This window comes from Xenopus tropicalis, chromosome 5, assembly GCF_000004195.4.
Source record: "Xenopus tropicalis strain Nigerian chromosome 5, UCB_Xtro_10.0, whole genome shotgun sequence".
Classification (NCBI taxonomy): Eukaryota; Metazoa; Chordata; class Amphibia; order Anura; family Pipidae; genus Xenopus; species Xenopus tropicalis.
Window position 1 is genome coordinate 15617070 of NC_030681.2, and position 21814 is coordinate 15638883.

At 42.2% G+C, this 21814-nt stretch overlaps 1 protein-coding gene across 2 annotated transcripts in view; it reads left to right on the forward strand.

Moving 5' to 3' along the window:
• The window catches only part of hhat (hedgehog acyltransferase), a 143929-nt gene that overhangs the window by 68907 nt on the left and 53208 nt on the right, over window positions 1-21814 (forward strand). For both annotated transcript variants that reach the window (XM_031902598.1, XM_002934677.5), the window contains exon 9: window positions 9556-9591. In XM_031902598.1, the coding sequence (XP_031758458.1) occupies window positions 9556-9591 (36 nt within the window). The remainder of the gene's footprint in view (window positions 1-9555; window positions 9592-21814) is intronic.

Below are 21814 nucleotides of genomic sequence, written 5' to 3' on the forward strand. Positions count from 1 at the left end.
GTGTTCCTTTATTACAGAGATTATGTCATGATTTTTATGGTATACTTATTTCTAAATTAAACTGTTTACATAGCAAATAATTCACTCTGCCATTTAAAATGTTATTCTTGAACCAACAAATGTATTTGTAGCTGTAATATTGGTGTGTAGGCGCCATCTCAGTGCATTGTGCCTGAGTCTGAGCTTTCAGCCAGCGCTACACATTAGAACTGCTTTCAGCTAACCTATTGTTTCTCCTACTCCCATGTAACTGGAGGAGTCCCAAGCCGGACTTGGATTTCTTACTATTGAGTGCTATACTGATACCTACTGGGAGCTGCTATCTTGCTCCCTTCCCATTGTTTTGCTGATTGGCTGCTGGGAGGAGGGGCGGGATATCACTTCAACCTGCAGCGCAGCAGTAAAGTGTGCCTGAGTCTGAGCTTTCAGAAGGAGCCAGCGCTACACATTAGAACTGCTTTCAGCTAACCTATTGTTTCTCCTACTCCCATGTAACTGGAGGAGTCCCAAGCCGGACTTGGATTTCTTACTATTGAGTGCTATTCTGATACCTACTGGGAGCTGCTATCTTGCTCCCTTCCCATTGTTCTGCTGATCGGCTGCTGGGGGGGAGGGGGGGGGATATCACTCCAACTTGCAGCGTAGCAGTAAAGTGTGACTGAAGTTTATCAGAGCACAGGTCACATGACTGTGGCACCCTGGGAAATGAAGAATACGGCTAGCCCCATGTGAAATTTCAAAATGAAATATAAAAAAATCTGTTTGTGTTTTCAAAAAACAAGAACCTCCGCATCAAAACAGAATCTTATTGTGGGAAAAAAAAAAATTGAATTTTTTTTGTGATTTATTCAAAAATATTTCAGAGTGTTTGTTATGTTGAAAAAAAAACAAATCACTGTAAAAACTCGAATTTTGATAAATCTGCCTGGGCAACATTTAAGATTTTTGGAGGGAAAATATTGTGAAATGAAATTTGAGTTTTGAAAATTCAAGATTTATTAAGTATAAAATATGTAAAAAATATTTTACCAGCCAATGGTTGATTTTCAGAGTTTCAAGTCTTTAGATAAATAAGGGCCCATTCAAAATTTTGAAGTTTTCTAGCTTTTTTTTCAAAGCTAATGAAATCATTTTATTATGTATTTATTATAATTTATCATTTTATTATGTAGTATATACAGTATGTATGTATGTATATCTTTATTTATAAACTGCTACTTATGTACGCAGCGCTGTACAGTAGAATACATTAATACAAACAGGGGGTTATTAAGATAATAATAGATAAATACAAAGTATAACAATAAATACAGATAAATACAAGATACAGCTGCAATAAGTTAAGAGTCAAAGACACAAGAGGATGGAGGTCCCTGCCCCGTAGAGCTTACAATCTATATGGGAGGGTAAGAGCCAAAGACACAAGAGGATGGAGGTCCCTGACCCGTAGAGCTTACAATCTATATGGGAGGGTAAGAGCCAAAGGCACAAGAGGATGGAGGTCCCTGCCCCGTAGAGCTTACAATCTATATGGGAGGGTAAGAGCCAAAGACACAAGAGGATGGAGGTCCCTGCCCCGTAGAGCTTACAATCTATATGGGAGGGTAAGAGCCAAAGACACAAGAGGATGGAGGTCCCTGCCCCGTAGAGCTTACAATCTATATGGGAGGGTAAGAGCCAAAGACACAAGAGGATGGAGGTCCCTGCCCCGTAGAGCTTACAATCTATATGGGAGGGTAAGAGCCAAAGGCACAAGAGGATGGAGGTCCCTGCCCCGTAGAGCTTACAGTCTATATGGGAGGGTAAGAGCCAAAGACACAAGAGGATGGTGGTCCCTGCCCCGTAGAGCTTACAATCTATATGGGAGGGTAAGAGCCAAAGACACAAGAGGATGGAGGTCCCTGCCCCGTAGAGCTTACAATCTAATGTATGTATGTATATCTTTATTTATAAAGTGCTACTTATGTACGCAGCGCTGTACAGTAGGATACATTAATACAAACAGGGGGTTATTAAGATAATAATAGATAAATACACAGTATAACAATAAATACAGATAGATATGTTCATTTAGGAGTGTGTATATGTTTGAGGTATTAGCTAGAGCTGCAAATGAATGGTATGTAATGTGCTGATTAAACTCAGCTTTGTTACACAACAGTTGCTCGCTTTAATTGTATGAGGCTCAGCTATGTTTGTATAAGATATGACACAATTAGCGCTGCTTGACATCACACATCACAAAGCACTAGATCAAGTGATGATCGAGCAGAAAAACAGTGCTGGCGTGTCCTAGTTATTATAATTTGTATTATTATTTCTCTTTAAAGCCTAAATAAAGAGTCTAGGCATACACTAAATAATATATATATATACAGTATATGTACAGTCATATGAAAAAGTGCCATAGTGTCATTGTCTTGTTGGAATATCCAACCCCTGCGTAACTTCAACTTGTGACTGATGCTTGAACATTATCCTGAAGAATTAGTTGATATTGGGTTGAATTCATCCCAGCCTCGACTTTAACAAGGGCCCCAGTCCCTGAACTAGCCCCACAGCCCCACAGCATGAAGGAACCTCCACCAAATGTGACAGTAGGTAGCAGGTGTTTTTCTTGGAATGGGTGTTCTTCTTCCGCCATGCAAAGAGCTTTTTGTTATGACCAAATAACTCAATTTTTGTCTCATCAGTCCAAAGCACTGTTCCAAAATGACTGTGGCTTGTCTAAATAAGCTTTTGCATACAAATAGTGACTCTGTTTGTGGTGTGAGTGGAGAAAGGGCTTTTTTTCTCATCACCCTGCCATACAGATGTTCTTTGTGCAAATTGTGCTGAATTGTAGAACGATGTACAGATACACCATCTGCAGCAAGATGTTCTTGCAGATATTTGGGGGTGATCTTTGGCTTGTCTGTAACCATTCTCACAATCCTCCACTTATGCCACTCCTGTATTTTTCTTGGCCAGGCAGACCTCAGAAATGTGAGGCAGTAATACTAACCTCTGAGCCAATGTGCTACCACTGTGTAGCCTGTGGTACATGTAGTGTATGTTACATGGTTTGTCTATGCCCACTGGCCACCCCAGTAGAGTTACATTGAAATCACTAGAATATATAGACCAGCAATTAGCTGACAAACTGGCTTTTTCAGGGTTTTCCATCACTCAGCAACAGGAGGGAGGAGACTAAATTCAGCCATGGAAACTTACAACAAGATGGCTATTTTCTTTATTCATAATTATGCAAGGGGCAATATTTTTATGAAGAAAATGGAGAAAAATGGACCTTGACCTGTACGTCTTCACCCAAGTGCTCTTCACTTCAGTTTGGTGCCACAAAGAAACCCAGGGCTTTTGATTCTTTACTATGCTTGATCTATTCCAAAAAAGCTAAGGTTAACTTTCTTTTATTGGCAATCATAAGGAGGGCTTAAAGCCCACTGCACCAACCAGGGTGCTGACTAGGCATCCACTGATATTAGAAGGGCAATATAACCAAGGTCGGACTGGGGGGTGAAGGGCCCACCGGGGATCCCGCCCCAGGGGCCCTGCAGGTGCCCCCGCCGGGCACCTCCCCTATCCCCCCTACCTGTTCCCCCGCAGGGGCCCCCCTAACCCCCCTCGCAGGGCCCTCCACCCGACGTCCTCCACAGAGTGCATACATTTAACGCATCAGGGGAGGAGCAGTCGGGCAGGGGGAGCGCCGGCAAGGGTCGGGTCTGGGCCACCGGGGCCCACTAGAGCCGGGGCCCACCAGGATTTTTACTGGTGTCCCGGCGGCCCAGTCCGACCCTTAATATAACCCACTATATATTATATAACCACCATAACCAAATATAATTCACTATTTTCAGTCTATTGGCTTCTTTACTAGCTGCTAATAAATTCCAGTGCATGTACAGTGTTGATTGTCCCCTCTAGAGTTGTTTGGAACCTGTTTATTAAAATGCATGCAGGTTTGTGTTGTAATCCAGCAGACGGTAATCGTTGGCTCTTATTGGAATTCAGCGCTGTGATATCTAACCAGCCTGATGGTGATTGCATTCGTCTTCCTTTTAATTAGTTTTTATCTTTCAAACTTTGCTTTTAAGGCTTCTTTGTAGTAAGGCAATCAGCGACAGAGATCATTTATGTATCAATACAATACCACTAAGTATCCACGCTCCGTGCAATTACAGCCCTTAGGGTTTTATATTGTGTTTAATTTCTTTCAGTCTTCTCTTAAAGCAAAGTGATCGTTAAAGGGGATAAAAAGCCAAATGTAACATGCAGCATCATAAAAGTAAACGTCCCACACATAAACTGAATTTACTGTGAATTCAAAGGAAGTTTTGTTCAGAACATACAGTGAGTTGCATATGTATTCAGCCCATAAATTACAACCTACAATTAAAATTGATTTAGTTGGGATTGTTACCATTTAACCATTAAGTTTAGTGTGCTTCATCCAACTTACCTGAACAACATGGAGAAAACCTGCTGGAAGGAATGACCCAAAATCATTCCCATGTGCAAAACTGGTATGTACTTGCACTAAAATATAGCCATAATAACAAATGTCTGCCTTTTTAATGAGAAGAAAAGGTTTAATCACCAGGGTGGTGCCAATTTGTTAGGCATTGCCCATGGAGTATGTACCTTAGAGCAGTGTTTTTCAACCTTTTTTGGGCAAAGGCACACTTGTTTCATGAAAAAAATCACGAGGCACACCACCATTAGAAAATGTTAAAAAATTTAACTCTGTGCCCAGCAGCAGTGCCCCCCTAGTACATTGGTGCCAAGAGCAGTGCCCCCCTAGTACATTGGTGCCCAGCAGCAGTGCCCCCCTAGTACATTGGTGCCAAGAGCAGTGCCCCCCTAGTACATTGGTGCCCAGCAGCAGTGCCCCCCCAGTACATTGGTGCCAAGAGCCAGCCCCCCTAGTACATTGGTGCCCAGCAGCAGTGCCCCCCTAGTACATTGGTGCCAAGAGCAGTGCCCCCCTAGTACATTGGTGCCCAGCAGCAGTGCCCCCCAGTACATTGGTGCCAAGAGCCAGCCCCCCTAGTACATTGGTGCCCAGCAGCAGTGCCCCCATAAGTCAGTGTGCCCTGTGGCCCCCCCTAATACATTGGTGCCCAGCAGCATTTTACTCTTCGGCGGCTTCAGCAGCATCTTCCCCTCACGCGCGCCGCCTCTGCACTTCTGCCTACACGCGACCGCACACAGGCCCTTTTATAACGTTGCGCCCCGTGCGTACTGACGTCACCCGTACACACGGGGCGCAACCAATGACAGGGCCCGGATTTTTTTTTTAAAGTAAAAATTGCGGCCCTGCCTACGGCACACCAGGCAACATCTCGCGGCACACTAGTGTGCCGCGGAACAGTGGTTGAAAAACGCTGCCTTAGACTTTGGGTTGGCTATCCTCTTCAATGAAAAATGAGGTACTATTCTAGTAATGCCACCTTCTCCTCTGCACGTGTGCACAGCCTTTAGGCATCCCTGGGAGAGTCAACAAGATGGTGGCACAGCGCTTACTTTAATGGTACCCATACTGTGCAATCTGAACAAACTGGCAGCCCAGTTATTAAAGGAGAAGGAAAGTCATTTTGGCATTTTACTGCCAATAGATTTGCCACATTAGTGCCATCTAGAACACTATATTTATTCTGCAGAAAGCATTAGAAGCTCACTCTGTTTGTTTAAGATAGCAGCTGCCATTTTAAGTAGCTCCTTGCTTGCAGCTCTAGCCAGATTACACATTTCTAAGGGAGGGAGTTCTTAGCATTCTTGTGGGAGGAGAGGAGAGAGCTGCGCAGACTCTGCCCCAGGAATGAAGGATTTTTTTGAGAGAGGAATTCAGACACTGAAAAACATGTTTACAAAAAAGGAGACAAGAAATCCTGTTTTTCTTTTGATAGAGGACTCAGTGCAGTGTTTCTGTGAGTGCTTATGGCTGTATTTACATAGACCTTTTTGATAAAGCTTACTTAGTTCTTACCTTTCCTTCCCCTTTAAGATTAGTCCCTGGCCCGCCTCTGGTCCTCCCCCAAACCACCACTATCTGCCTAGATCTTACCTTTTTTCGTCCTGGATGTGGTAAAAACTCCCTAGAAATGTGGCAACCCTACTTATGTATTGAATTATAGTTTAACACCCAGATTTAAAAGCCCTTCAAGAGACAACCACATCGACCATATCGGTTATATTTTACATAGATGTTGAGTAGTTTGTTCAGCCTCAGGCATTGTTTGATTGCAAACTGGAATACAGTGAAGGAAGTGAAGGACATATAAGCCTAAAACCTGTTTTATTTTCCTTTTTGTTATTCTCTGCCACTCACTGTAAATATTTTTCATGCTCTAAACACAAATCTTTGCAGATAACTGTTATAATGTTTGGTAAATGGTTGCAGAGTGGGAATTTGGAGTTGTTACTGAATCAATGGAAAACAATTGAATTTTCAATTGTCTCTGAAAGCTGCGATGTATCTGGGGTGGAGCGGCCCTGATAACACCATTACTGATTTCCCTGCTTGGAATGTTGGCTCAGTGTGTCTTTGTAAATGAATGGGGAAAAAAAAATCAATGATGTGCAGAATGTGGAAAATCAATTGCTTTGCCTTATACAACATTATTTGCCTTTTTTACCCGCTGCCTTATGGTTTGGTTATGGTTATATACCTATTCTACTTCATATATTCTACTAATACATGGAGGAGAAATCTATTATGAGTTCTTAAGGCACACATTTCTCCTCTCTTGTGAGAAGCTTTCTTAGGTGCATTAGGGGTGGTCTTTGTTTAGTTTTTGAATTATTTGCCTTCTTCTGCTACATCCTTCCAGCTTTCAAATGGGGGTCTCTGACCCCGCCAACCATAGTTACATAGGGTTAAAAAAAAGACCAGAGTCCATCAAGTTCAACCCTTCCAAGTAAACCCAGCACACACAACCTATACTTACCAATCTATACACTCACATACATAAACTATATATACAACCAGTAATACTAACTGTAGATATTAGTATCACAATAGCCTTGGATATTCTGCTTGTTCAGAAACTCATCCAGGCCCCTCTTATAGGCATTAACAGAATCTGCCATTACCCCATCACTAGGAAGGGCATTCCCCAACCTCACTGCCCTCACCGTGAGGAACCCCCTACGCTGCTTCAAATGGAAGCTCCGTTCCTCTAATCTAAAGGGGGGGCCTCTGGTGCGTTGATTGTTTTTATGGGAAAAAAGAACCCCCCTATCTGCCTATAATCCCCTCTAATGTACTTGTACAGAGTAATCATGTCCCCTCGCAAGCGCCTCTTTTCCAGAGAAAACAACCCCAACCTCGACAGTCTCACCTCATAGTTTAACCCTTCCATCCCCTTTACCAGTTTAGTTGCAGTCTCTGCACTCTCTCCAGCTCATTAATATCCTTCTTAAGGACTGGAGCCCAAAACTGCACCAACCAAAAACTATTGCTCTGTGAGCTTACAATTTTATTGTTATTGTTTCATTTTATTCCCTGTCTTTCTATTCAGTCTCTCATTCAACCCGCTGCCTGGTTGCTATGGTTAACCCTAAAAACTACATTGCTGATGCAATTCCAAACTAGAAAGCCGCTGAACAAAAAGTTAAAAAACAGAAAAACACAAAAAAATGAAAATCAACTGATATTGTCTCAGAATATCAATGTCTATGTCATACTAAACATAGTCCACACAATCCATCTAATGCAAATGTACTTATTTTCAATGGGCAGGGCAGGGTGCAAAATGCCATGTTTTTGCCACGCCATGCCTTAAGGGTTGCACGCTAACTTTGCCCATTGTGCTCATAGAATAAAACTGTGCTACGAAACTGGCGAAAATTGCATTATATTCCCTTATTTGGCAGCAATGAGGAATTTTATTAAAACAATTGTTTCCTGTTGGGTGTTGGCCAGAAGCTAGAGGTGTTTTGTCATTGCATGAAGGGCAAAGGGAGGATAGACATATTGGAATATTAGACACAGAGGTAAAGTGCTCTATGTCACTTTCTCCTTCCTAACTGCCAACATTAAAGCTAATTCAGTTGCTACATATGGTGCTGTTCAGTGTACCATGATATTGGTACAGGCCCGTAATGACCATTTAAGCATCAATTTATTTATAAAAAAAAACCTGCTTTATTATGCAGGTTACTAGAGGCACATTGAGTGTTTTATTGCATTCAGATGGGCAGTGGACATTGCTTTATGTGCTTATGAGACTTCCAGTATATAGGCACGGCATGAGTTTGAGCCCCATTAAAAAAAAAAAAAATAATAATAATGATTTTTTGTGTAATAATGTGTAATAAAAATTACTAAGTTTGCCCAGAAGCAGTAACCTATGGCAAGCAATCAGCAGGCAGGTAGAATTTACTGGTCACCTGTTTAAAAGCAAACATCTTATTGGTTACTATGGGTTACTGCTTCGGGGCAAACATTTGCCTTTTATTACATGGGGGATAGTGCGTAACATTAGCAGGACTGACATGTATTCCTACAGCGGAAGTATTGCTCCCAACAAGACCAACAGCATTCAGCACCACAAGTAGCATACATAGTAACATAGTAAGTTGTGTTGAAAAAAGACATAATGCCTATATATAACCTGCCTAACTAGTAGTTGATCCAGTGATGCCCTGATCCAATATACAGATTGGCTGACTGTGTATATGTATACGTGGAAAGCACTGTCCCTAATGTAATTAACTATTGTAACAGGGCCCGACTGAGCCAGGATAAATCCCAGTAGGCTGGGCTTAGGGGTAATCAGTTTACAGTGACTGCAAGAGGAGGTAATTGGTGAGGGGTGAGGGTCAGCGACAGGGGTGTGGGCCTCTCTAACTGGAGTGGTGGGCTTTGGGTGGCGGCCTCCTTGTGGACCCCAAACACCCCAGTCTGACATTTTATTGAAATGACTCTGCTGGGCAGTGTCGGACTGGGACCCCAGGGACCCACCAGAAAACCTGCTTAGACCAAACTATTTTTGGTCCCCAAACTATTTTTCCTTGCCCAACCTCTTTATTCTCCTAGTCTCTTTATTTACATGCTAGCAACTATTCTTCCATCTATTTGTTCCCATTCAGAAATAGGGAATGACCATGAAGTAGGCCAAATGGTCAGGAGCAGGAGGGCCCACTGACCCCTGGGCCCACCGGGAGTTTTCCTGGTATCCTGGTGGGCCAGTCCGACACTGCTGCTGGGCATCTGTCATCCCCCTGTGCCTGCCACTGGCATGAGTGGCCTAATCAGGCAAGATGAATGTAGGCAAGGCCTGGGCTATAAATTCAACAAAACGAATGAGGATTGCAGTGTTATAGGGCTTTATACGAGGCCCCTCTTGCACAGACACTCATTATCAGGCTGTTTGCCTGTAGCTTTCTGCATTGTCAGAATCCAAGGGAATATAAGTATCTTTTTGCAAATCTATATTTTGCAGGAATTTCAATGTACTAATTCTAAAGAATCTAAATTCATTTCTAAACTTGTTTTCATTTGTTGTTCATTCTTATTTTATTTTAACTTTACTATTTTGTTTCCATCCTTAGGAGTTTTGATGTCGGGCTCCATCGTTTCCTTGTAAGGTAAGATTACTTTTTAGACAATAAGATTTAGGGTGCAGTGGGGTGCACATTGGAAAGCCCAGCTAGTCCTAAGGGGATATTGTATACATTGGATCTCATTTTTTTTCTAGAATTACAGGGGTTGTTCACCTTTATGTTAACTTTAAGTATGTTATGGAATGGCTAATTCTAAGCAACTTTTCAGTTTGTCTTCATTTTTTCTTTTTAATACATTTCTAATTATTTGCTTTCTTCTTCTGCCTCTTTCTAACTTTCAAGGGGGTCACTGACCCTAGCAGGCAAAAAAGTATTGCTCTGTATAATATCCCATGCTCCCATAATATCCCAAAAGTCCCTAGAGCAATCCCCCAAGCGGTATATATCACACATCAGTAAGAAGATAAAGGGCTTTTTGAAGACACAGGGTTTTACATATGAGCTGTTTATGCAATATATTTTTATAGAGACCTACATTCTTTGGTTGTATAGTTTTCCTTTAACCTATCGTATGATCCCAGGGAGTGGTCCTTCTTAAATGACAGATTTTTATTTAGGATTACCCAATGGCACATACCTGTAGTGGCATAACTACTCTGCCGCGGGCCCCCCTGCAAAAAAATCTTGAGAGGCTTGGTGCAGAGTAGCAAACTCACCCTGCACCCCAACACATCCACCCTATGCCCTAACGCGCCCCCCAACCCGGCCTGCCCACTTGCCTATACATCCCCGCTCCTTGCCCGCTCTCCTACCTGGGAGCAGCCGTGGAGTAAAGATTTACATGCAAAATGGAGAAAGCAGACCCCGCGGTCAGGGCCCCCTAGACCCAGGGGAGGGCCGAGCCGACTGGGTTGCCTAGGGCGCCACCTCGCCCCTGTACTTGCGCATCACTTTGTATCGCACCGCCCCCCCCGCTCCACTGTGTGTTGGCGCAGTTTTCGCGCCGGGGGGGGGGGGTGGTTTGGGGGTGCGATACGAATCGCAACGGAGCACAGACTAGAGAGGTGGACAGGAGAGGCTCCTGCCTGGCGCCCCCCCAATAGTTGCGCCCTAGGCAGCTGCCTCTTCTGCCTTCCCCTAGTTCCAGCCCTGCCTGGACCCCCCCTCTATTGGACATATTGGACTACACATATAACTAAAAAAAGTATATTTTTATGAAAATGGTTTATTTAGATGAAACAGGGTAATGCATATGAGTTATTTTATGAGGCCTCCATTGTTCAGGGGTATAATGAGTGACAAAGTGAGTCTTTTATACACAGGCAGGAAATCCTTTGCATTCTTTTCATGCTTTTTCCAGAAGCGGCACAATTTGCCCATAGGGTTCCTTTAAACAGATTTCGATTTTGTATAACCTGAAAAGGGTTCCCAGAGTCACGGTGCTGCTTGCCGGCTAAAACACATCCAACGGAAAAGGGACAATTTGCACCATGTGATGCTGGTACAACAGGTTCAATTGGAGAAATGTTCTGAAAGCTGCAATCTACCATATCATCAAGTGCGAGTGTGCTCCCCTGTATTTTCCCCCGGCTTTTCTTACAGTAGCGCTAGCCTTTCCCCCCAACGTGGCGCTCTGAAAGATGAGACTGCGATTTTAATGAACGTGCCAGTTGGGTGCCTGTTCTTTGCCGACATTAGCAGGTCTGCAATTTTCTGTCAAGGCATCGTGAAATTGGTGCTAATTACTATATTTAAAAGTGCTAAATCCTAAAAGAGTATTGGCGGTAAACAGCAGAAATAAAAAGACAGATATTTCTCTCAGTTATTGCTTTTATTTATTTTTAGTGATCAAAGGGAATTAATCTGCCTACTTGTAACGTATAGGTGTGTCCCCTTGCCTTCCATGGCTGTGTGTCCAGTACAGGTACATTTTATAGTGAATGTAATCTTTTTTGTTTTTGTTTTTTCTTGTTTTTGATGAGGTTAATATAATGTATTTGTTCAGCATCGAGTTGAACCAAATGTTTGTGGCATATGAAAACTGAAAAAGTCATTTAACGAGAATTATGTTTGGGGACATCGTTTAGAGAGTTTTACCTCCTGTATTGCATAAACCAGCTCATATGTCAAACCCTGCTTCATCTAAATAAGCCACATTTTAATAAAAAAGTATACTTTTTTAGTAGTTTGTGCCATGAGGTACAGGTATGGGACCTGTTATCCAGAATGCTCCGGACCTTGGGTTTTCCGGATAAGGGGTCTTTCCGTAATTCAGATCTCCTACCTTAAGTCTGCTAAATAAATTATTTAAACAGTAATTAAACCGAATAATTACCCCTTATTGGGGGCAGAACAGTCCTATTGGGTTTATTTCATGGTTAAATGATTCCCTTTTCTCTGTAATAATAAAACAGTACCTGTACTTGATCCCAACTAAGATATAATTACCCCTTATTGGGGGCAGAACAGCCCTATTGGGTTTATTTCATGGTTAAATGATTCCCTTTTCTCTGTAATAATAAAACAGTACCTGTAATTGATCCCAACTAAGATATAATTACCCCTTATTGGGGCAGAACAGCCCTATTGGGTTTATTTAATGGTTAAATGATTCCATTTTCTCTGTAATAATAAAACAGTACCTGTACTTGATCCCAACTAAGATATAATTACCCCTTATTGGGGGCAGAACAGCCCTATTGGGTTTATTTCATGGTTAAATGATTCCCTTTTCTCTGTAATAATAAAACAGTACCTGTACTTGATCCCAACTAAGATATAATTACCCCTTATTGGGGGCAGAACAGCCCTATTGGGTTTATTTAATGGTTAAATGATTCCCTTTTCTCTGTAATAATAAAACAGTACCTGTACTTGATCCCAACTAAGATATAATTAATCAAAACTATCCCATTGGGTTTATTTAATGATCACTTGGATTTCTTACTATTGAGTGCTATTCTGATACCTACTGGGAGCTGCTATCTTGCTCCCTTCCCATTGTTCTGCTGATCGACTGCTGGGAGGGGAGGGGATATCACTCCAACTTGCAGCGCAGCAGTAAAGTGTGACTGAAGTTTATCAGAGCACAGGTCCCATGATTGGGGCACCCTGGGAAATGAAGAATATGTGAAATTTTCAATGCAGGATTCTGCTGGAGAAGCTCTATTAACTGATGGGTTCTGAAAAAAAACATGTTTCCCCAGAGTATTGCTTTAAGTAAATATTCTTTTTGTTTGCATCTTTATAAATAAGCCCTTTAGTCATGAATGTAAACATCAGCAGTGATTATAGCAAAAAATCTAATAGCGACAGTTTCGTTTCTGCCTGATATAAACAGGGTTTCTACCTGTCTGATCTCTGGGAAAGCAACAATTTAATGAATTCTCAACATTTTTGTTACATTCTGTATAAAGCAGCTGCGACTGTGTGGAATACAGAATTTACATTCACCCTGGGAGTACATGATTTGACATTCTAACTAGGGGAATATTTCTAAATCTAGGCTGTGCTGTATAAAACATGAGCATTCCCATGGAACTCCCTTTATGGCTGTGTTTGTTCTATAAACCCCCAATTCAGCTTTTTTCCATCCGGCTATTATTGATCTACAACTTGCAACTAACTGCAATGATCATCGCATTGACTGGGGTTTTAGAAGAATAACTATTTAGGGGTCATATAGAAATGCAAGTGTAGTGTGCAAAGTGCAATCTTAGGGACAATTCAGCCTGTTTTGTTACCCTGATTTTTCTTACCCATTGACCCTGATTCCAGAATGCTGTTTTTTTCCCCTACAATGCCAGTGCAATCATTGCCATGAGTGGGAGTTGTGTCTGATTGCTCCCCATGCGTCAAAATGTGATAATTTGTGTTTTGATGTGAATTGAACACAGTTGCACTGAAAATTGTCGGCATGACAATTTTTCATTGGCGTTTCATTGGGGTTTCTAGAGTGTGCACTGATCCCCCCCCCCCACAAAAAAGTCTTCGGAGGGGCCTGGCACACAATCCAAGCACTACCTGCCTGCCCACCCAGTTCCACAAATGCCCGTCTTTCATGTTCCCCCTCGCTGCCAACCCCTCACTGCCAACCCCTCACATCCCAACTTGCTAACTGCCCCTCCCTCAAGTCTCCCTCCCGCCCCGTAGCTTTCAGGTAGGAGAGCAGTGGGGAGGGGGGATCGCTAAGGCCAGTGGCAGACAGGGAGATTAGTCGCCCCGCAACAAATCTTTGTTGTCACGGGCGACTAAATGCCATCCCACCGACTAGAATGTAAATCGCATGTGGGATGGCATACGTGTCACTGCGATGTCCTTAAGTCGCCCGAAGTTGTCTTGAGAGGAAACTTCTGGCGACTTTGGGACATCGCAGTGACACGTATGCCATCCCACCGACGATTTACATTCTAGCCGGGATGGCATTGCGGAGAGATTAGTCGCCCGCAACAACGAACACATGGAGCTACTAGTAGCAGCTACTTGTTGTGGCTAGTGCCAGAACATACACTGCCATAGACAATACTGAGAATTGCCTCTGGTAAAACACACGTAGAGACAGTTATAAGTAAGTGATCAGCATTGTCTGTTTCTGTAGCCACCACAAGTAGCTGCTACTAGTAGCTCCATGTGTCTTCACCCCGCGCCCCCAGGAACTGCAGGGTCTGCTTCCTCTATAGTTATGGGACAATGGGAAGTGAAGAAGAGGATGCAATTTTCAGATTTGTATAATCAACAAACCAACCATTACCCATAGTACACACCTTGCAGATGTAGTTTGACTATTAATTGTGGGTGTACCTCTGTGTATAGTCATTTTGCCAAGCACGGTACCTCTATATCCAGGCAACAGATGATTGGCATTCCAGGTATGAGTGGAGTCATTGATAATTCAAAAAAATTTGTCCCCTCATCAGTTGGCCATGTTACAAAATACCCCAAATCTCTAGGGCGTTTGATTCCTTTTTGCTCTCAGTCTCCCTTTCTTTTCCCTCCAGCCAATCAGTTTCAGCTTGAGCCAAGCTAGGGCCCACCTTCTAAACCCTTCATTATTTTGTTATACCCACTCATACTTAACACTTTACTATATTTGCCTTTTTAAAATGGTGCATTTGAATGTGTCGGCCAACAGGGATGAAAAATATGTTTAAAGAAGAAGGAAAGGCTAGTAAAGAGTTAATCTCAAGCTGCAGGCATACCTTCAGTTCTCTCAATAGTGCCCTTAAGTCTCCCCATATTTCTCCCGTTCAGATGATCAGAAGCCAAACAGGAAGAAAAAAACGCTGAGCTGTGTAAAGAAAGTTCCCATAATGCCTCACTCCTGCACCAAGAGCAAGACCGGTGTACATGCTCAGTGTGTAAGACTATGGGGCCGATTCATTAAAACACGATGTTGAATCCCGAATGGGAAAAATTCGAATTGGATACGATAATTTCTGAAGATCGCAAATATCGCGAAAATGCTTACAAAAAAAATTGTATTAGTCACGTTAATATCGTATTGGCGATCCGAAAGTCACGAAATTTTCGTACCGAACGATTGTAAACAGCGGCAGAAGCTTTCCGAATTTTTCGCGCAAGCGCAACAAAAACTGCGACAATACGCTCGGAGCGTTCATGTCTTAATAAATCTCCCCCTATGAGTCAGCTTCCTGCTGATTGGCTCAGATCCACATTCCTAAGGGGGGGAGTGAGTTCTTAGCATTCTTGAGGGAGGGGGGAGCAGGAGAGGGGAGAGAGGAGAGAGCTGAGTGTCTCTGGCACAGGAATACAGACACAACTAATCTTTTGACAGAGAACTCAGTGCAGCGTTTCTGTGAGTGCTTATGGCTGTATTTACAAAGACCTTTCTGATAAAGCTTACTTAGTTTTTACCTTTCCTTCTCCTTTAAAAATGTATTTTATATTAAAGCAACTTATCATATTTGATCTTTCCTATTATTTTAATATTATGCCTGATGATTAAATGTGCAACTTAGCAGATACCATTTATTAAATCATCTGAGACATATTCCTTAAATATTCATTCATCTTATGTGACATTTAATGCATTCATCCAGTGCAGGATATTTGGGGCTATTTATCACAGTCCACAAGCCCTTAATATGGAGCATAAAGTGTGACCACGTTTACAAGAAAAGTCTATACAGCTCAAACCAATGAGCTTTCCTAATGGATATTAAACCTTGAAGAATAGAATGGACTCTGATGGATGCAATCTCCTTCCAAAATTGAGTTTATTTTTGAAAATTGCAGGCATATAATTCAAACAGTTCTGGTGTACTTTCTACTATGACCTGCATATCCTTCCCCTGTTGGAAATGATATATAATTGGCAAAATAATATTCCGTTCAGTGCTTGGTTTGTACAGGGTAATTTATGTGCAAAAGCAGTTTCCAAGAACTTTCTTTTCTTAACATTGGTTCATTCAGAAAAGGTCATGCTACAGATTAAGTACAGGGTATTGCAAACCCTTACATGAAACAGAAGGCCAAGAAGAAACTTGGCCCATTGGGTATATCAGTGGTTCTCTGTCTATTTGCAAAGCTACGTGATGATCTAGGTCAGGGGTCGGGAACCTTTTTGGCTGAGCCATAAACACCACATATTTTAAAATGTAATTTCGTGAGAGCCATACAATATGTTTGGCCACGGATGCTGCGGGGCAAAGTAGGGTGGTCCCAAGGATTCCGGATGCGATGCGGAGGAGGGCGTGGCCTGTGCTCGGTGGATAGAAGACATGTTCTAAGGCTTAGAACACGTCTTCTATCCGCCAAGCGCAGGCCACGCCCCCCGGTATTTTTTTTATTAAAGATTTTGCAGCGAGCCAGATGCAGCCATCAAAAGAGCCACATCTGGCTCCTGAGCCATAGGTTCCCTACCCCTGATCTAGGTGCAGCTACTGATGTAACTGAGGTACAAAGAGGCCAGTTGATCCTTACCCGATTTAGATAGCATTGGCTTCACCAGGTGCCATTTTACTGAAGGGTTCTTGGCCTGTGGGGCATGGCAGGAAAAGGGTCACATGGACAATGACCCACTTTCCATTAACCAGGGATGGAGTACTTGGCTAACATTCAAAATTGTGTCTGTGTGTACAGTTTTTTTTGTGTCCACACAATTGTGCACAAATGAACGATTTGAATGTATGCACCCAATGGCCGTTTTGTCATGGGTGCAATTTATTAACTGGCACAGATGTCTAGGGAGAAACGTATAAAGCCTATATTTTCCTCTAATGTATATCAGTTGGGCACAACTCCCCCACCTAAAGGGCATCATTTGTACTGCATATATCCCCTCTGTTCGCCAGCGTCATCAAATTTTCCTAAAACAAATGGCAGATTTCATCCAGCAGCCATTTTCCCGCTCACACATCATCAGTGATATTTACATCTGCAACTAGCACATGTGCACTGTAAAGTTCATGCAATGCAGAATGCAGGCTTACACATGCAGAACTTACTTTGTTAAAAAGTTCTGCTTGGATTGAGCACCGTAATGGTAAAGCTGAGCTCAGGAGAGGAGGTTAGGAGAAAAACATGTTTCTCCAGCAGAGTGCACAGGTAGAGCAGAGTTTCTATGGAAAGGAACCAACAATGACATCTCTTCATTGGCTGCTAGACTAAAGGGTGTGTTAAGTGATCTGAGCTAAAAGGAACTGAGCATGCCCAGTAGCCAACATCCAAAGTAAATACCTGAGGGAGGGGGGTAGAGTAGGTTAGAGGAGGAGATGGAATCCTAAGTGATTTAGGGAATTCTGCAGCCTTAATATTAACCTTTGAACAACTGTAATTATACATTTCAGAGAGGTTGTTCAGTAATTAAATTTTTGTGTTTGGGATTTACATGTCGTTTAAGCTGAAATTCTGGGAAAATAAATGTATATATTTTGTGCCATTGAATCTCTGTAATTTATGGCATTTGTTTACACCACCCCAGACCTGGCCTAACCCATTCAAGTCAGGAGGAGTATCAATAAATGCAACTACTACAAGTTTTTCAGACTTTTTTCCAAAAGGGCAGAACTACGTCACACAATATTATGCGTTGTACTCAGCCATAAACATAAACATTATTTAACATTATATTCTTGGACTGGATTTACACAATTTTTTCACGATTCATCATACCTGCTTAACTAAGAACAGATATAGATGTTATGAATTTTGGGGCTTTTTATTGTAAAAGATCGGCGCTTCTATACTTAGTATGCAAACCCTACTGTCAAGGAACGCATTATGACAAAGAGTTATTCCTTACCATCCCTTTTCCTACAGTAGTTCTCCGCTCAGTGATGAATTCCCCCCCTATCTCCGTTAATACACTCCAAGCTGTTGTGTTTTTCATGTTTGGAAGCAGATTAATGCATCATAATTGTCTACGAAATAGAAATTGTGGCAGTGCGAATTCTGTTTGGAACTGTGACAAAACTAATTACTTCTGCTGCCTGCTTCATTAGGCTCCTCGTTGGTATGCAACGGCACAGACAGACAGCAGTCAGACAATAGACTTAAGAGTGTTATTGAGCCACAGAAAAAGGAATGCAGAGCAGCGGAGGCTGATTAGTATTGATTTGAATTTTTCCTTCTTAATAAGTTTCATTGCGGTGCGAGACAGGCCTGTGTTTTTGTAATTGGACCATCTATCCTGTTTACATCACCCAAGAATTGAGAGGATTTCCACAGCTGAAAGAAGCAGGAGTGTAATGAGATTTAAAATACAGATAGTGAGTAGTCTGTTAAGTACAAGCGCGGGTTGTTAATAATTCATGTATGGCTAACACTCCAGAATACATAGAACTGTTCCCAGGCCTCTCCCTAGTATCAGATATGTTTGTAAAACAAAAGCCTGTCGGATAAGCGTAAGAGAGTACATTCTGGTACATTTGTAAATGTGTATAAGGCAATAAAGGCTTCTTGGTGCTATAATCAGTGTTAAGGTGCCCATACACGTTCAGATCCGCTCGCTTGGTGATGTCAATCGTTTGGCCCTGGGGCCAATCAATCGAATTGTAACGACGGGTATAGGCAAAGTCGGTCCGGGGACCGCATCAACGAGCCAATGCAGTCCCCGATCCAACTAGATTTTTTTAACCTTCCAGATCAAGATCTGGGCAATTTTAGGCCAGATATCGGTCGGGCAGGCCCGTCGGTAGTGCCCATACATGGGCCGATTAGCTGCCGAATCAGTCTAAGGGACTCATATCGGCAGCTACTATCGGCCCGTGTATGGGGACCTTTAGGCTGATGCCACACTTGGCGTAGGGTTGATTTTTTCGGCAAGCGTAAAAACGCTTGCCGAAAATTCAGCCCTACGCCTGCTACTTGTGCCTGCACCCGAATGAATGGAATACGCTGGGGTGCAGGCACATGTAGCCGATATACGCATGAAAACGCGTGAGAATGCAAAGTCGTAGCGTATCGCATTCATTCGGGTGCAGGCACAAGTAGCATGGGTAGGGCTGAATTTTCGGCAAGCGTTTTTCCGCTTGCCGAAAAAATCAGCCCTACGCCATGTGTGGCATCAGCCTTACAAGTTAAGCTGGGTTGAAAAAAGTCCATCAAGTTCAACCCAGCCAAACCAACCCCAGTGCACATATACACACATATTTATACCGACCTATCAATACACTGACATATATAAACTATGTATGCCAATTTAATACACAAGGGTCTATAATGCCTTCTAATGTACTAGTAAAGTTTAATCATGACCCCTCACAAGTGCTTCTTTTTTCCAGAGAAAACAAACCCAACCCTGACAGTCTAACCTCATAGTTTAAATCTTACCTTTTACTAGTTTAGTTGAAAGTCACCTTCAGACAACAGGCCGAATTGGAACAGCCCCTGTCAGAAAAAACATTGTTGTAAATCATCTTTATTAGGGATGCACCGAATTCCGAATTCGGTTTGGGATTCGGCCAAATCCCAGCTTTTTTTTTTAAGGATTCGGTTCGGCCGGGACCTCGGAATTACCATATGTTAATTAGGATTCGGATTCAGTTCAGGATTCGGCCAAATCCTTCAGAGTGGGTTTGGGGGTTCGGCCGAAGCCATAAAAGTGGGTTTGGTGCATCCCTTATCTTTATTAATTCAAATGTTACATTTTGAAGCTACTGACCAGGATCACCAATCTGCTCTCTGCTGTCTCTGTAGGGGATTTTTCAGACCATGACTTAGCAGGCAGCCAAATGAAAAAGTTCACACTTAACTGGTTCTGCGCATACCATCCCTATCCTACTTCATTTGCTTATCTTAGATACCATTGGCTAGCAAGATCCAGCCAATCGGAGCAATAAAATGCAAATGAAGCAGGAGAGAGAAGGCATGCACAGTAACAAGTTCAGCGTGAACTCCTTGTTGGGGCAGAATGCAAGTTGGTGTTAGCGATCCCTTCCAAAGAGAGAGCAGAGGAAAGAGAGTTTTAGGAGTACTGATCCTGATTGATAGCTTCAAAACTAAGTCATTTTGGCATTTTACTGCCAATAGATTTGCCACATTAGTGCCACCTAGAACCCTATATTTATTCTGCAGAAAGCTTTACTATACCTGAGTAACAGCCTTAGAAGCTCCCTCTGATAGCAGCTGCCATTTTAGCTTGGTCTTGATAGCCTCCTGCTGCAGTTACAGCTGTTGGAAGCTCAGATCACACATTCCTATGGGAAGTTCTTATGGGAGGGGGGAGCAGGAGAAGGGAGGAGGGAGAGGGAGAGAGCAGAGAATTAAGCAGACTCAAGCCTCAAACGAGAGGAATTCTGACACAGAAGAACATGTTCCCAAAAAAGGAGACAATAAATCCTGTGTTTCTTTTGATAGAGGACTCAGTGCAGTGTTTCTGTGAGTGCTTATGGCTGTATTTACATAGACCTTTCTGATAAAACTCACTGAGCTTTTACCTTTCCTTCTTCTTTAAGACAATGATTGCACCCATGTGTCATTCTCATGGTCTTCCTTTGTGGCCTTGGGCATGTTACTATTTTTGGCACCCATAATTTAGATTGTAAGCCCTATGGGGCAGGATCATCTTGTCCCTGGAAAATACAAAGCATTTTTCTGTCACTGTTGGAATATCTGGTAAACTACAAGTTTAACATCTCTGCGCAAACCTATTTCATTTATTATTAAAGACGCCTGTAATGTTTAGCTATAAAGCTGCTTCTCAGGACTGCAGTCATTTATTCCTCCTTTTCAGTGGGTGTTTAACCACCTCAACAAATGAAATGGCATTGATCTTTATTCATTGCGCTGACGATAGGCATTCTCACATACATATATATTGGTAGATTGACCAGTAAAGACGGCAAGATCTTTCATCTTCGATCTGGGAGATGCAAATTTGCTCGTTTATTACATGTAATTAAGGCTATCATCTGAAGATATATTTTCCATACACAATTGATTAGGTAATTAGTAATTAGTTTAATCTAAAAAATTACTGAATTTATTAGTGTGGGAAAAGTGCAAAGTGGTGCTGAAACCAAAAAGAAAATAAATGTAACAGTAGTTGACTGCCCTCAGCCCGCCTTCAGCCTGCATCCTCCCAATCCCACAATCCCCTGCACATGTGGTGTCAATAAGCAAAGTAACATCACAGTGCAATGCATTGTGGGTTATGTAGTTCCTGCATGCTGTCTGTAAGCTGTGGAGAAGTTATTACAATTTGTAACATCAAAGTTTTAGTCCCTCCTCCCCTGCCAGGATTTCAAATGGTGCAGAATGAGAAGAACTGTTTTGCAGCTGGATTTCAGCATCTAAAAATAATATTTATTCATACTTTTCTTTTTAAAGGAACTGATTACAGTAATAGGTATGTTAGGGGTTTCTGTGTTGCGTGGGGCCCTTTGAAAGTCGGAGTTCCCCTATAACTATGTCATTGCCATGTTATCTAACTCACTGTCAATCCATGTTGATAGCAAGGCACCTGTGTTGGATTTATTCATGTTAATATGTGGTTTAGTAGATTTGGGGCATGGAGCTCCAGTTCCTAAACAGACAACTCCTTATCCATGTTGGATATATTAGTAAATATAATATTGTATTATTCTGTTAAATTGGTCCCTCACTTCTGTACGTGTAAAGCGTGGACTATTTGCTATGGACAACGTATCACCTGGTTTCATTAAAATTGCCTGCATGCCTCCTCCTCCCACCCATCATGAATATAGCCAAATGCTGGCTGTATATAGATTTATATATATATATATAGAGCTAGAGTAGAAAGGTCTATGAAATGCACGGGGATATGTTTGAGTTTAGCTCAATTTATTCCATATATTCCTCACATTGCTGCTGTGTTTCTAGGAAC